The 17,336-nt window shown below is 45.9% G+C and overlaps 1 protein-coding gene across 1 annotated transcript in view; it reads left to right on the top strand.

Annotated features, from left to right (window-relative positions):
* The window catches only part of CIRSR (corepressor of RBPJ and splicing regulator), a 62,289-nt gene that overhangs the window by 1,317 nt on the left and 43,636 nt on the right, over positions 1–17,336 (top strand). The window contains exons 2-6 of the mRNA XM_075317354.1: positions 669–763; positions 4,548–4,621; positions 7,428–7,438; positions 11,894–11,949; positions 12,203–12,251. Coding sequence (XP_075173469.1) covers positions 669–763; positions 4,548–4,621; positions 7,428–7,438; positions 11,894–11,949; positions 12,203–12,251 — 285 coding nt within the window. The remainder of the gene's footprint in view (positions 1–668; positions 764–4,547; positions 4,622–7,427; positions 7,439–11,893; positions 11,950–12,202; positions 12,252–17,336) is intronic.

Here is a 17,336-nt window from a genome sequence, read left to right as displayed (position 1 = left end):
CCCATAGGGGACCATCTTTTTTTTTTTTTTTTTTGTCCGCAGTGCTATCTTGTGCCATTTAATGTTTGACTAGCCAGAAGTAAGAAAGTACATCACAAGTGCTCAATGCAAGTCTATGAGAGCCAGAACAAGGCTCTCATAGACTTGTATTAGTTGTGACTTTTGGCTCCATGAAACACTGGAGCTGCGGGCAGGTCACAGATCACAAGAGGCCGACCAGAGCGGTGGAGATAACAGATGAAGAACGTACTCAAAGTCTTCCTGCACACAAACTGTGCTCTATGGATTACAGTGTATCGCCCTCTGCATGATTCAACATTAGGCCACATTCACATATTGAGTATTTGATCAGTTTGGTTTTTTTTACATCAGGATTTCTAAGCTAAAACCAGGAGTGGGTGATAAATACAGAAGTGGTGCCCATGTTTCTATTATACTTTTCCTCTGACTGTTCCACTCCTGGTTTTACAAATACTGTGGTACAAAAACTGACCAAATACTTAATGTGTGCACGTGGCTTTAGCTGTAGCTCTGATAACACCTCTCCTACAGAGGAGTGCAGTGCATTGGACGGATTGATGTGTTGCTGACTTTTTCGTTTCTATGAGCATGACCATCGCTTTTTTTCTGTTCTACACTTGTAAGTTCTGTGCCTGATTTGTCTTCAGGTATGGATGGCCGAGCAGAAAATATCGTATGATAAGAAAAAGCAGGAAGATCTAATGCAACAATATGTAAAAGAGCAAGAGTCCTACAACAACCGGTGAGATACAAAATCTCCTCCTCTAGCAGCCTGTGACCGCATGCGCGGAGGCCCTCGCGTGTACTGACACGCGGCATACACGGAGGCCCTCGCGTGTACTGACACGCGGCATACACGGAGGCCCTCGCGTGTACTGACACGCGGCATACAGGGAGGCCCTCGCGTGTACTGACACGCGGCATACAGGGAAGCCCTCGCGTGTACTGACACGCGGCATACAGGGAGGCCCTCGCGTGTACTGACACACGGCATACAGGGAGGCCCTCGCGTGTACTGACACGCGGCATACACGGAGGCCCTCGCGTGTACTGACACGCGGCATACACGGAGGCCCTCGCGTGTACTGACACGCGGCTTACACGGAGGCCCTTGCGTGTACTGACACGCGGCATACAGGGATGCATTCATACAGAACTTTACTACATAATTACCACCTCTCCGGAGATATTGATTATCTAAAGTTCTGACACTTATACACATACACACACACACACACACACACACACACACACACACACACACACACACACACACACACACACACACACACACACACACACATACATATATATATATATATATATATATATATATATATATATATATATATATATATATATATATATATATATATATATATATATATATATATATATATATATATATATATATATATATATATATATATATATATATACATATATATACATACACACACACACATATATACAGTTAGGTCCAGAAATATTTGGACAGTGACACAATTTTCGCGAGTTGGGCTCTGCATGCCACCACATTGGATTTGAAATGAAACCTCTACAACAGAATTCAAGTGCAGATTGTAACGTTTAATTTGAAGGTTTGAACAAAAATATCTGATAGAAATTGTAGGAATTGTACACATTTCTTTACAAACACTCCACATTTTAGGAGGTCAAAAGTAATTGGACAAATAAACCAAACCCAAACAAAATATTTTTATTTTCAATATTTTGTTGCGAATCCTTTGGAGGCAATCACTGCCTTAAGTCTGGAACCCATGGACATCACCAAACGCTGGGTTTCCTCCTTCTTAATGCTTTGCCAGGCCTTTACAGCCGCAGCCTTCAGGTCTTGCTTGTTTGTGGGTCTTTCCGTCTTAAGTCTGGATTTGAGCAAGTGAAATGCATGCTCAATTGGGTTAAGATCTGGTGATTGACTTGGCCATTGCAGAATGTTCCACTTTTTTGCACTCATGAACTCCTGGGTAGCTTTGGCTGTATGCTTGGGGTCATTGTCCATCTGTACTATGAAGCGCCGTCCGATCAACTTTGCGGCATTTGGCTGAATCTGGGCTGAAAGTATATCCCGGTACACTTCAGAATTCATCCGGCTACTCTTGTCTGCTGTTATGTCATCAATAAACACAAGTGACCCAGTGCCATTGAAAGCCATGCATGCCCATGCCATCACGTTGCCTCCACCATGTTTTACAGAGGATGTGGTGTGCCTTGGATCAAGTGCCGTTCCCTTTCTTCTCCAAACTTTTTTCTTCCCATCATTCTGGTACAGGTTGATCTTTGTCTCATCTGTCCATAGAATACTTTTCCAGAACTGAGCTGGCTTCATGAGGTGTTTTTCAGCAAATTTAACTCTGGCCTGTCTATTTTTGGAATTGATGAATGGTTTGCATCTAGATGTGAACCCTTTGTATTTACTTTCATGGAGTCTTCTCTTTACTGTTGACTTAGAGACAGATACACCTACTTCACTGAGAGTGTTCTGGACTTCAGTTGATGTTGTGAACGGGTTCTTCTTCACCAAAGAAAGTATGCGGCGATCATCCACCACTGTTGTCATCCGTGGACGCCCAGGCCTTTTTGCGTTCCCAAGCTCACCAGTCAATTCCTTTTTTCTCAGAATGTACCCGACTGTTGATTTTGCTACTCCAAGCATTTCTGCTATCTCTCTGATGGATTTTTTTCTTTTTTTTCAGCCTCAGGATGTTCTGCTTCACCTCAATTGAGAGTTCCTTAGACTGCATGTTGTCTGGTCACAGCAACAGCTTCCAAATGCAAAACCACACACCTGTAATCAACCCCAGACCTTTTAACTACTTCATTGATTACAGGTTAACGAGGGAGACGCCTTCAGAGTTAATTGCAGCCCTTAGAGTCCCTTGTCCAATTACTTTTGGTCCCTTGAAAAAGAGGAGGCTATGCATTACAGCGCTATGATTCCTAAACCCTTTCTCCGATTTGGATGTGAAAACTCTCATATTGCAGCTGGGAGTGTGCACTTTCAGCCCATATTATATATATAATTGTATTTCTGAACATGTTTTTGTAGACAGCTAACATAACAAAACTTGTCACTGTCCAAATATTTTTGGACCTAACTGTATACACACACACATACATACATACATACATACATACATACATACATACATACATACATACATACATACACACATACACACATACACACATACACACATACACACATACACACACACAAACACACACATATATATATTACACACACACACACACACACACATATATATATATTACACACACACACACACACACACACACGTAGACAGGTTGCACGCCTTCGCATTTAGTGTCCCCAACCGGTGCTGAAAATCGGTTCCAATGAACAGTGCGGCTGATGTGACCTGTGAGTCATGTGCAGCATCTGTTTAACACCCATGTTCCGATGTTCAGTACTGTGCAAAGGTTTTCGGCAGGTGGGTGAAAAATGTCGTGCAGCTAGAATGATTTCAAAACTCGACATGTTAATGGTTTGCATTTTGTTAAAGGTAGCTGTCAGGTGCAATATGCACTCAGAAGCACGAGCAGTTCTGGGTATATATTACTAATCCCTGCCTAACCGTCCCTGTATACACTAGCATAGATAAAAAGATCTTTAGAAAAAGTATTTCTAAAGATCTTTTATGGTATGCTAATGAGCGAGGGGCCTAGCCCCCTGAGCATTAGTTCCTTGGCTAGTCTGCTCCATTAGCATATAAGCAAGCCCCTTTGGGTCCGCTATCATGCTAATGATGCACAGCGTCAGAGGATGATCTCACTCACCTCTCCGCTGTCATCGCCGCCCCACACTGGATTTTGTCTCAGTGCACATGACCCCGGAGTTCCAGTCATGCGCACTATGAAGCCGGGTGTACGCGTCCCGCCTTCAGACTGAAGTAGTGCACCTGAACGAAACTCTGGGGTCATGCGCACTCAGACGATATCCTTTGTCGGAGGCGATGGAGAGGTGAGTGAGATCATCCTCTGACGCTGCACAGTCATTAGCATGATAGTACGCCCCCTGTGGGTGTGCTAACATACTAATATAGCTGACTGGCCGGGGAACTAGCGCCCAGGGGACTAGTCCCTGCGCTGATTAGCATGCAATAAAAGATCTTGAGATATAAGTTTTCTAAAGATCTCTTTATCTATGCTAGTGTATACAGGGGCGGTTAGGCAGGGATTAGCAATATACACCCAGAACTGCTCGTGGTGCTGGGTGTATATTGGACCTGACAGGCTCACTTTAATTGATAAAAATAAAGTGAATGAACTTGGGGTCCTTACGTCCAGCATCAGAGGTCGTATTGTGGACACTTGATGTAAGTTTCAAGGCCTTTTTATCCCATCACAAAACTGTCAGTGATCAGTCAGAGAGGAACATTTATGATCGAAACCTTATAGATCCATGCTGTATATCAGCCTGAACATCGCCGTATATGAGGACATAGAATAACGCTCCTTCTGCTTCTTCATCACAATAACAGATTACTTCTCGGTGATGAAAAGGTGAAAAATGGACTCACTTTTATGTATGAAGCCCCCCCGGGAGCTGAGAAAGGTACGCTGCTTATCATATTCCTGTCAATGTTTTTAACTGTTTTTGATTATTATATAGTCAGTGATTTGCAGGATTTATTGTGTAAAGTTTAGTTAATCTAAGGTCATCCTCATGAAATATTGAATGAGTAAATACGTAGTAAGGCGTTTGGTAGTATTGGATCAGTACTATGATCACAGCAAAATATGCTGGAATATATTATCTTATTATTTGTAAACCTTTAAATTGCTGATCGCTGGTGCACCTACCACTGGGACCCCCAAACACACCCTTCAACGGGGGGCGTTTGAGTCCTCTGTTTTCTTGAAGTGATGGTTAAGGATAAAAACCTCTGCTCCATTCATTACCTATGGGGCATATATTTCTCCTGTGTAGAGTATGATGGATCCTCCAACAACTTGGACCCTATCCCTGGTGAGGAGCACTGGGAAGCTTCAATCCAGAGGAATATACAGTGCTGGCCAAAAGTATTGGCACCCCTGCAATTCTGTCAGATAATACTCAGTTTCTTCTTGAAAATGATTGCAATCACAAATTTTTGGTATTATCTTCATTTATTTTGCTTGCAATGACAAAACACAAAAGAGAATGAAGCAAAAATCAAATCATTGATCATTTCACACAAAACTCCAAAAATGGGCCAGACAAAAGTATTGGCACCCTTAGCCTAATACTTGGTTGCACAACCTTTAGCCAAAATAACTGCGAACAACCGCTTCCGGTAACCATCAATGAGTTTCTTACAATGCTCTCCTGGAATTTTAGACCCTTCTTCTTTGGCAAACTGCTCCAGGTCCCTGAGATTTGAAGGGTGCCTTCTCCAAACTGCCATTTTGAGATCTCGCCACAGGTTTTCTATGGGATTCAGGTCTGGACTCATTGCTGGCCACTTTAGTAGTCTCCAGTGCTTTCTATCAAACCATTTTCTAGTGCTTTTTGAAGTGTGTTTTGGGTCATTGTCCTGCTGGAAGACCCATGACCTCTGAGGAAGACCCAGCTTTCTCACACTGGTCCCTACATTATGCTGCAAAATTTGTTGGTAGTCTTCAGACTTCATAATGCCATGCACACGGTCAAGCAGTCCAGAGGCAGCAAAGCAACCCCAAAACATCAGGCAACCTCCGCCATGTTTGACTGTAGGGACAGTGTTCTTTTCTTTGAATGCCTCTTCTTTTTTTTTTTTTTTTTTTTACCTTTAAACTTTGTTGATGGCTTTTCCCAAAAAGCTCTGCTTTTGTCTCATCTGACCAGAGAACATTCTTCCAAAACGTTTTAGGCTTTCTCAGGTAAGTTTTGGCAAATTCCAGCCTGGCTTTTTTATGTCTCGGGCTAACAAGTGGGGTCTTCCTGGGTATCCTACCATACAGTCCATTTTCATTCAGATGCTGACGGATAGTACGGGTTGACACTGTTGTACCCTCGGACTGCAGGGCAGCTTGAACTTGTTTGGATGTTAGTCGAGGTTCTTTATCCACCATCCGCACAATCTTGCGTTGAAATCTCTCGTCAATTTTTCTTTTCCTTCCACATCTAGGGAGGTTAGCCACAGTGCCATGGGCTTTACACTTCTTGATGACACTGCGCACCGTAGACACAGGAACTTTCAGGTCTTTGGAGATGGACTTGTAGCCTTGAGATTGCTCATGCTTCCTCACAATTTGGATTCTCAAGTCCTCAGACAGTTCTTTGGTCTTCTTTCTTTTCTCCATGCTCAATGTGGTGCACACAAGGACACAGGACAGAGGTTGAGTCAACTTTAATCCATGTCAACTGGCTGCAAGTGTGATTTAGTTATTGCCAACACCTGTTAGGTGCCACAGGTAAGTTACAGGTGCTGTTAATTACACAAATTACAGAAGCATCACATGATTTTTAAACACTGCCAAAACTTTTATCCACCCCCTTTTTATGTTTGGTGTGGAATTATATCCAATTTGGCTTTATGACAATTTTCTTTATTTTTTTTTTCATTGAAGACAAATTAAATGAAGATAATACCAAAGAATTTGTGATTGCAATCATTTTCAAGAAGAAACTGAGTATTATCTGACAGAATTGCAGGGGTGCCAATACTTTTGGCCAGCACTGTATAAGGATGTTTCTTTTCTTCAAGCCCTTGGCGCCTGCAGCGCTCATTGCTCAAGAACTGATCCTGCGCCATACACTGATACACTGGGTGCTGGCTGTTCTACACAGCCAGCACTTGAAAGTAGTTCTTGCGAACGGAGCAAGTTCCTATTGAAGCAGTTTAGCCTGATAAATATCACATAAACATGACGGCGACATTTCAGTAGTCGGAAACATTGGGCAACTTTTTGGCATCTCAGGATTTTCCTGGCATCCAGGGGTTTACTAAAGGCCTCCTTGTCTTCTTTGTTTGTACTGCATTCAAGAAGGTTAAAGGGAATAAATAAAATTAAGAAAATTGATAAAATTAAGTATATAAATTGCCCTTTTTTTCCCAAAACGTATAGGGGCTAAAGCCAAACTATATTTATGTATTAAGTAATACAGAAAGAAAATACACTGTAATTTGCTACTCTCATACTCACACAGACACTTGGAACACAGCTAATGTCCTTTTTTATTTATTTATATATACCAAAAAGTGAAATGTAAAAAACGAATACATGTCAAGGTCTCAAAAAAATCCTGCATTTTTTTTTTTTAATTTTTTAGTTTCTATTTTGCTATTTTTTTTCGCTGCTTTAGGTTATCTATAATGAATGTACCTGATGACCATCTTTAATTCTAATTTATATATTCTTTTTTTTTTTTTTTTCTTCCTGCATCATCATCATTCAAGAAACAAAAGAGGTAACTAAATAATAATAATCTTTATGTTTATAGCGCCCACAAATTCCGCAGCGCTTTACAATACTGGAGGATCATATACAAACAAGTAACAGTTATATAAAATACAATATTTAGAGGGGAAAAAGACAACCCTGCTCGTGAGAGCTTACAATCTATAATGAGATATGGGGGGGGGGACAAGGTACAAGTGCTTATTTACAATGGCAATCCAGCCATATCAAGGAAATGGGGGATAGATAATGGCTTCCTGGACGTCGGCCAGAACCTTGAGATGCATTTGGGTGCCATGGAGTTTGACGTGGAGTTATGTTCTGAGAAGGCGTGGAGGGACGATGTGAATGTAGTTTGGCTAGGGAGTGTGATAGGCCGCTCTAAAAAGATGTGTTTTTAGGAAGCGTCTGAAGCTGAGTAAGTTGTGATTCATCCTAGCTTCTTGGGGTAGAGCGTTCCAGAGGATTGGTGCAGCTCGGGAGAAGTCTTGGATTCGGGAGTAAGAGGTTCGGATTAGTGTGGATGTTAGTCGAAAGTCATTTGCAGAGCGTAGAGAACGGGTGGGGTGATAGACAGAGAGGAGGGTGGAGATATAGGGGGTGCCCCACTGTGGAGAGCTTTGTGGGTGAGTACAAGCAGTGTGAACTGGATCCTGTGATATATGGGCAGGCAGTGCAATGACCGGCACAGAGCAGAGGCATCCGAGGAGCGGTTAGCCAGATAGGTGACCCTGGCTGCTGCATTAAGGATGGACTGTAGAGGGGAGAGTCTAGTTAGGGGGAGACCAATTAATAGAGAGTTACAGTAGTCGAGGCGGGAGTGGATCAGGGCCACGGTGAGGGTTTTTGTCGTTTCCATTGTGAGAAAGGGGCGGATTCTAGAGATGTTCTTGAGGTGCAAGCGACAGGAGCGGGCAAGAGATTGTATGTGGGAGGTGAAGGAGAGATTAGTGTCAATTATAACACCCAGACAGCGGGCTTGCGGCCTAGGACTTATCATCCTACACTACTATAAAACCGAAGACCTGTGTTTATTTCCATTCACCATAGCATTCATTCCCTGTACTGCTGTAAACATTTGTGCTGCAGGTAATCATGGGTTAATCAGCACATTGATAGAGATGGCTTATCCCTAGGATAGGATATAACTATTAGATTCACAGGGGCTGACGCCTGGGACCATATGGTTCTGAAACCGCACCGTGTAGTGGCCGTTCTGGGGTACTGCAGCTCAACCCCCATTAATAACTGTGATCAAAAGCTAAACTAGTTCTGGACAGCCCCTCTAAGTTGCACATTACGGGCTTGTGAGCTGTGCCACTGTATATTCTGATTGCTGTATCTTTGTATCTACATCTTAGATTTTGTACCACCCGTTACCTCTTGATGTCACTGTTGTATTACTGTCGATGTAACGTTCTCTTTTGAGTATGAATTTGCAAGGCGAAGAAACATGAAAAATCTGCATTGTTCCAGCCATAAATCCAGTTTAATTCATACGTTCCAATACATGCAGCGGGATCCTGCGCACGGTTGTAGCGTTCATGGGAAGGATCTCGCGGCTTGTATAGTAATTGCACTTGGTTGATTACATTTTTTGTATGTGTCCTACTTTCTGTGGTTCCCTACTTGTGCCTGTGTGTTAGGGAGCGAAACATATATGAATCCCTCATATACCTGTATTACAAGAACCTGGGATCTCCTTTGCTGGGTTCTGTAGATATGGCCTCTTTAGACGAGAATCCTTCACATACGTGTTTTCCACAAATAAGACCTATTACCATCACAGTCTTTTTTTTTTTTTTTTTTTTTTTTTGCTCTGTGTCCACATAAAATCAAGGATTCACGTCCCATTTTTTAAATTTTTTTTTTTTTTTTATTTTTATTTTTATTTTTTTTTACCTCTGTCATGGATCAAAATTGCCCACACAAGCCAATCAGGATGCCATCTCTGTACAATTTGTGCCGCTGCACTGAAAGCCCAGCTACTGGGAGAAAATAAACGTATCCTGCCGGTTTTCATTCATAAAGGCTACAATCACCACTCTGTGCACAATGAGCGCCAGCTGTATGCACGCCCGGCACTTTGATAGCTCGCTCTGCAGTGTATCTGTGCAGAACAAGCATAGTGCCAAGGTACCCACAGTACAGTGAGCAGTGACTGTTTACTCTCTGGCACCCCCCTATGACTGAAAGTTGGTGACTAATACGAGCAACCTTACTAATGATATTAACCTGCAGATTAAAGGTACCGTCACGCTTAGCGACACTCCAGCGATCAAACCAGCGATTTGACCTGGCAGGGATCGCTGGAGCGTCGCTACATGGTCGCTGGTGAGCTGTCAAACAGGCAGATCTCCACAGCGATCAGAGATCAGCCTCCAGCCACCAGTGACCTGTGTAACGACGCTGTGCTTGGTAACCATAGTACACACTGGGATACTAAGCAAAGCACTTTGCTTAGTAACCCGATGTGTACCTTGGGTACATGTGCAGGGAGCCGGCTTCTAGAAGCTGCGGACGCTGGTAACCAAGGTAAATATCAGGTAACCAAGCAAAGCCTTTGCTTGGTTACCCGATGTGTACCTTGGTTACCAGCGTCCGCAGAAGCCTGCTCCCTGCACATTCAGATCGTTGCTCTCTCGCTATCAAACACAGCGATGTGTGCTTCACAGCGGGAGAGCAACGACCAAAAAATGGTCCAGGACATTCAGCAATGACCGGCGACCTCACAGCAGGGGCCAGGTCGTTGCTGGATGTCACACACAGCGACATCGCTAGCAAGATCGCTGTTGCGTCACAAAAAACGTGCCTCAGCAGCGATGTCGCTAGCGGTGTCGCTTAGTGAGACGTGGCCTTTCCACTACACCTGCAGGTAAATAGCGTTTGACACAATGGGTTCCCTTTTAGTACTTTCCATTAATCTTAGTATAAGGGATTTTTGGTCAAAGCAGAGATGGGCAATAATTTTCCTTAGGGCCGCACATGAGACCGTAACTGGTGTGGACCGAAAAACCAATAGGTTGTAATTTAATTTTGTTCAATGTTATTAATATTAAAGGGAATCTGTCTCCAGGTTTTTCCCTAATTAATCAGAGCAGTATGACGAAGGAAAAGGGATTCTGATTCCAGCGATATGTCACTTACTGGGCTGCTTAGTGTAGCTTTTATAAAATCACTGATTAATCAGCAGTAGATTATCATTACAGGACTACTTGGCGTGCTGCAGGTAGTCCAGCATATTCATGAGCTCTGTATAACTGCTACATCTGAAGCAGAGAAATCATTGATTTTATAAAAAAAAAAAAACAGCTCAGTAAGTGACACATCACTGGAGTGAGGGTCTCAGTCTCTACATTATGCTGCTCTCAGATGGGGGGAGCAAAAACCTGGTGACAGATTCCCTTTAATTGCAAAACTTAAAATTAAGCAGAATTCAGCATTCTGACACCCCCCTATATACACTATGAGCCCACACACAGCCTCGATACAGCGTGAGCCTCCACATAACTCCCTACATATAGGGTGAGCACTCATATCATTTCCAATATGCAGTATGAATCATCACACAGCCCCCCCCCATGTTCTATATGAGCAGCACATAGCCCCTATATACAAGATGAGCCCCCATATATACAGCATGAGCCCCTGCATAGCTCCCTACATAAAGGGTGAGCCCTCACATGGCTCATCCTGTTTATAGGAAACTATCACACAGGTCCCTATAGACGGTATGAGCCTCCACATAGCCCCTCTATATACGGTGTGAGCCCCCACATAGTCCCTATAGACAGTATGAGCCCCCATGTAGACAGTATGAGCCCCTCTATGTACGGTGTGAGCCCCCACATTGCCCCTCTGTATACAGTGTCAGACACCACATAGTCCCTATACAGTATGAGCCCCCATAGCCTCATATATACAGTGAGCCCCTGCATAGCCTCCTATACAGTATGAGCCTCCACACAACACTTTATATACAGTTGGAGATCCTTCGTAGTCTCTCTTTACGGTATAAGCTCCCACACTGCCTCCTAAATACAGCATGTGCCCTCGCATAATCCCCTACATACAGTATGAGCCACATATAGTCTCCTATATACATCGAGCCCCCCATATAGCCCTATATATAAGGTATAGGCCCCCACATAGCCTCCAATACACATTACGAACCCCACATAGCCCCTGTATAAATCTCTGATCCATTACACAGCCTCGTATATACATTTGAGCCCCCATATAGTCATGTATGTACAGTATGAGCTGCAGTCATACAAACCACTGAGAATTTACTTTTTTTTTTTCCACTTTCCTCCTTTACTTTTTTTTTTTTTTTTTTAAGGTGATGATTGTTAAATTGTTTTTCTTTAGTGACTGTATCAGCAAATATTCTTTCCTCGCACAACTTTGAGGCCAGAAAAATATGCATTCGCCTAAAATGTTTTTTTTTCTCTATCCCTTTTAGAATGAAGGGGAAACAGATTACAAATTCGAGTGGCAGAAGATGGCTCCTCGAGAAAAGTACGTCATGTTATTGTATCCGTGAGCTTCTCCAGCTCGTAATACAAGCCGTATATATTGTGATGACCCTGTTACATCAAACGGCAGGAATAATGATAAAGGAGATGAAATATCGCACATCACAGGGCGCTAAGGCACAAAGCGTCTACACACGGCCTACAAAACACCAATAGTTCAGCCTCCAGCAGATTTCTTTTGTTTAATTTTAATCTTAAAAGTTTGATGTTTACAAAACATTGACCTTTATTTGCAGGTATGCCAAAGATGACATGAATATCAGAGATCAGCCTTTTGGTATTCAGGTTTGTGTCACTTCTCGTTTTTTGTTTTTTTTTAATTTGTTCCCCTCCTGATTTGCAAATATATGTCCAAAATTAATGTCTTTGGTATTTTCTCAATATGAAAGTTTGAAATTGCATTTCCAACCTCAAACTTCAAGAGTAAAAGAAAAGGTAAACTTTAACCTCCTAAATGTTCCAAAAAGTAAATATCCATCATGATAGTAGATACATGATCACTCCGACATGGATATTTGTCTTGTTTGGTTAAGTGGATAGTGCCAGTGTACCTAGTTTGGTGTCGACGTATTTAGGGACCCGGGCTATAAATAATGTAACAATATTTAACCTACATATGGCGCTCAAGATATGACGACACAGAATCAAAGTATTTTGACAAAAAATAAGTGTTTCTATGAATAGCTTAATATAAAAAATGAAGCATTTTGGTCACAATGATTTTTTTTCTCCACGCTCTTTTTTTTCTCCACGCTCTTTTTTTTTTCTCCACACTCTTTCTTTCTTTTCTCCACACTCTTTTTCTTTCTTTTCTCCACACTCTTTTTCTTTCTTTTCTCCACACTCTTTTTCTTTCTTTTCTCCACACTCTTTTTCTTTCTTTTCTCCACACTCTCTCTCTTTTTCTCACGCCTCATTGGGGGACACAGGACCATGGGTGTTATGCTGCCTATCCATAGGAGGACACTAAGTAGATGCAAAAGCATAGCTCCTCCTCTGCAGTATACACCCCCTGGCCGGGCCAGGCAAAATAAGTTTTAGCTTAGTGTCTGTAGGAGGCACATCTTTCAAGGTTTTGTTATTTTTTGAGGGCGACTGTTTCCTTTTGGGACCGATCTCCCAATACCATCAACGGGCGGGAACGCGGAGTGTTGCCTCCACGTACCCCCTCCTGCGACGCTGGATCCTGGGCTGCCTTTTACTGGACGACGGGTCCCACAGACACCGATTTTTCCAGAGCACAGGGCAGAGGCACAATTCCTCATCCCCTCTTTGCAGGCTCTGAGTTGAGCATGGCACCTGTGTGGCCGGACACAGCAAGCTGACTCTATTTCCACTGCCTGGACTGAGGCAGTGTTAGGCTGAGATTTCCCCCTTTACTGGTTTCCCAGACAAAGGGAGAAAAGACGGTGCAGGGAAGGCTCCCAGGACTACTGAATTTACAGTATTATGAGAAAGTCCCTTGCTGATTGCAAGGAGGAGAGCCCCAGGGATCCTGAACACAGTGTTAATTTTTCTGTAGCTGCGTGCTGGCTGGAGGAGGGTGGGAAATCCCTCGCTGTTTGCAGAAAATCCTGCACAGATAATTTACCGGTGGCGGGGGGAGGGCCCAGAGCTCAGGAACTCGCACTGTTTATTTGCTCTGCTTATTTTCTCTAGCTGCGTGCTCTGATTGCAGGAAAGCCGGCAGAGATAATCCTCCGGTGACAAGCTGTGTGCTGACTGGAGGGAGGGGGAGAAAAACTATCACAGAAGCTCCTTTCCCGCCGTTTTTTGCTACCAACAGCAGGGGGCACACTGACTTCTTCTTGGCGCTCTTTTAGCGCTAAGCCCCGCCCCCCACGGGCCATGATAAGCCCCCCCCCCCATCCCCCTCAGGAAAGCGTGCAAAGTTCTCCACAGAGCTTGCTCCTTCCTGAGGACGCAGGGCCATCGGCTGATTCTGGTGAGGTACTTGCTTCACTTGTAGTGCTGAGCATTGCTCCCCCTCCTGGCATACTCCTATTAGGAACATGCAGAATTCTAAGGGTACCAAGAGATTATTCAGCCTGCACTGCCTGCCACGCTGAGCTACCACGTAAACACACCTTCTCTCTGTGAGTCCTGTGCTCCTATAGCCCCCCCAAGACCCCACTCTCCACCACAGTCGCAACAGTCAGCCCAGAGCCTAGGGCTCCCAACCCACCGGAATGGGCACAGTTCTGTCCCAATCCATGGAAAAACTGTCACAGAACCTGGTTCTGGCTATACAATGTCGTCCTCCACACCCTTCTGGGCCCCTGGACGGAACGCAGCCTGAGGATTCCCCTATGGAGGATCCTTCTGAGGTAGTCCGGGCACATGCTTCACCGGTTGCAGGGATCAGAAAAAGAGCACACGGCCGGGTGTCTCCAGCACTCTCTCATGACTCCCATGGCTCTCCCTCGGGAGCACACAGGGCAGGCTCTCCCACACGCTCCACGGCTTCTGAAGAGCTGGAGGAGGGAGAATGCTGTTTGTACCAGGAGGATTCCTTGGTTTCATCCTCCCCAGATGATCAAACTGCAATAGACCCCCTTATAGCAGCAGTCAACCAAACTCTGCATGTGGAGGGATCCCCCATCCACTACCACTGACCATGCGGTCTCCTTTAAGAGGGCAAGGAAACCCCAAAAGGTTTTCACTGATAACCCAGAGTTTCAGGATATCCTCACAAAGCAAAGGGAGAAGCCTGACAGGCACTTCGGTAACCGAAAACTCATGGAGTCCCGGTACCCTTTTTCCTCACCTGCCCCTAAGGGCTGGGCCGATCCGCCCTCAGTCGACCCCCCCGGTCTCCCACCTTGCTACAAAGACGCTCCTGTCTTTATCTGATGGTTCCTCCATCAAGGACCCGACAGACAGACAGGGGAGCACCTCGCCCGCTCTGCTTTGGAGGCTGCGGGTTCCTCCCTCTCGCCCTCCTTTGCCTCTGTGTGGGTCGCAAAGGAGATCTTTGTCTGGTTAGAATCCCTTAACACTTCGCTTGAGGAATCCCAGTTCACTCATACCGTCAGAGGTAACAGCTCAAATTGCCGCTGCGGCGGAGTACCTCATGCAGGCCTCCATGGACGCTGCTACCTGCGCAGCGTTTGCCGCCTCAAATACCATACCCATCCGTAGAGCTCTCTCGCTCCGACAACGGCGAACGGACTCTGCCTCCAAGAAGTCTCTCACAGGCCTTCCCTTTTTTCCAGACCGATTGTTTGGCGAACGTCTGGACAAGCTCATTTCTGATGCCACGGGAGGAAAGAGTACCTCCCTCCCCCAGCTGAAGTCCAGGACGACCTTCACCAGACGTCCAGTCCTCGTTCCGCTCCTTCGGAACTCATTGGTTGGTCGACATCCCGTGCTGTCCCCGCCACCAGCCGCGGACTACGCAGGGACCGACCTCAGCTCTCCCCGAAACCCACTTCGTCATGGCAGCCTAGACCGAAACAGTCCAGGACTAGGGAGACTCGTCCACGACGTTTTCCCGCCGCATGACTCCTTCGGCGCCCCGGAAGACACACTCATTGTAGGAGATCGACTGCGGCTCTTTCAACACATCTGGGCTGCCACCTCAGACGAAAAATGGGTGCGAGACCTTGTGTCTTCCGGTTACCAGGACCCGACCCCCAAGTCTGTTCTTTCTCTCAAACCCCCCAAAGACTCGAAAACGACGCAAAGCTTTTTCTTCAGCGCTCTATTGGGAGACCCAGACGATTGGGGTATAGCTACTGCCCTCTGGAGGCCACACAAAGCACTACATTAAAAGTGCAAGGCCCCTCCCCCTCTGGCTATACCCCCCCCCGTGGTATCACGGGTTCTCCAGTTTTAGCTTTGTGTGCGAAGGAGGTCAGACATTCCATGCATAGCTCCACAGATTTTAGTCAGCAGTAGCTGCTGACTGTTTCGGATGGAAGAAAAGAGGACACATATAGTGTCCCCAGCATGCTCCCTTCTCACCCCTGGATGGTGTTGTAAGGTTGAGGTACCTATTGCTGGTACAGGGCTGGAGCCTGACATGCTGTTTTCCTTCCACATCCCCTTGTAGGGCTCTGTGGAAGTGGGATCCTGCCGGCCTCTCAGCTCTGATGCCGGGCTCCATCCACAGACCCATTAGAACCTGATGGAGACGGAGCAGGAGTACGATCAGGGACAGGCCCTGCATCATACAGGTACTCTGTGTCCCCGGCAGGCACAGACACACTCCGGGCTGGCTGGGTGTTGTAGTGCGCCGGGGACCGCAACGTGGAGTTGGTGTCCCTACAGATTACTGGGGGACTTTTTTGTGTATGGGAACGCAGCGCCGACCCCCTCTGGACCGGGCGGCGCTGCTGTGACTTGTGGTGCGCCGGGGATCCGCCGTCCGCGCTTTTACGGCGGCGGCGGTTATAAATTTAGTCCCCGGCTTTTTGGGCCTAGGACGCCGGCAGCTCCGTTTCGTTCCCGCCCCCACCCTGTCATTCAGGGTAGGGGAGAGACGCTGTTCGCTAGCAGCGACGAGGGCTGGAGCCTGATTTACATGCTCCAGCCCTCTCACTTGGCACAGAGGGAAGCAGGCTTCCCGCTCTTGGCCAGGAACGCCCAGGGCCCGCTCCCCTTCCTCTCTCGAGACGCCGGCAGCCATTACATGCATGCCTGGCTGGAGGAAGGACGCAAGGCTCTGGGAGACCTGGACTAGGGGCTATCTGGCGACCACACACCCGCTTTTTAAGCGGGCGGTAAGCGATTTTTCTGTGCTGGTCCCTCTAGTGCCTCACTGTGTATCAGTGTACTGGGTACAGATATATAGATATTGTATTTCTTGCACTGTGAGGTGCGCTTCTGGCTGCATATCCCAGATCGCTCTGTGGAAGCAGCAACATGTCATCCTCAAAACGCAAGGCGGCCAAGGCAAAAAGGGCTGTGTATACTGCGTGTGCTGCATGTGGGGCTAATCTACCAGCAGGCTCCGATGACCCCCATTGTGTGCAATGCTCCGACCCGGTGCTGCTTCGCCAGCCGGAGTCAGGAGAGGTAGCGACCCAGGCTGAGACGCTTGTAAGTTCTGCCCCGGTGACAGGGACGGACTTTGCAGTTTTTGCAGATAATATGTCTGTGTCTATGGCAAAAATCCTTGAAACCTTGCAATCTATGCATGGGGCTCAGTCTCTGGGCACGGCGAGGCCTCTGTCCTCAGGTCCCCCTTACTTGGAATGTATCCAGCCCACAGGGGGGTCCCCGGCTTCACAGGCCGAGGATTATGACTCAGATGATGGCCCCAGCCACCCTAAGCGAGCTCGCTGGGAAAGACCCTCGACGTCTTCACACTGCTCAGGGTCTCAGCGCAATCAGTCTCCCTGTGATGTGTCTGATGAGAGTGATCAG

The sequence above is a fragment of the Anomaloglossus baeobatrachus genome, chromosome 7 (genome assembly GCF_048569485.1).
Source record: "Anomaloglossus baeobatrachus isolate aAnoBae1 chromosome 7, aAnoBae1.hap1, whole genome shotgun sequence".
Lineage (NCBI taxonomy): Eukaryota > Metazoa > Chordata > Amphibia > Anura > Aromobatidae > Anomaloglossus > Anomaloglossus baeobatrachus.
Note: the sequence above shows the minus strand (reverse complement) of the source record. Positions and strands in the feature narration are given on the sequence as shown.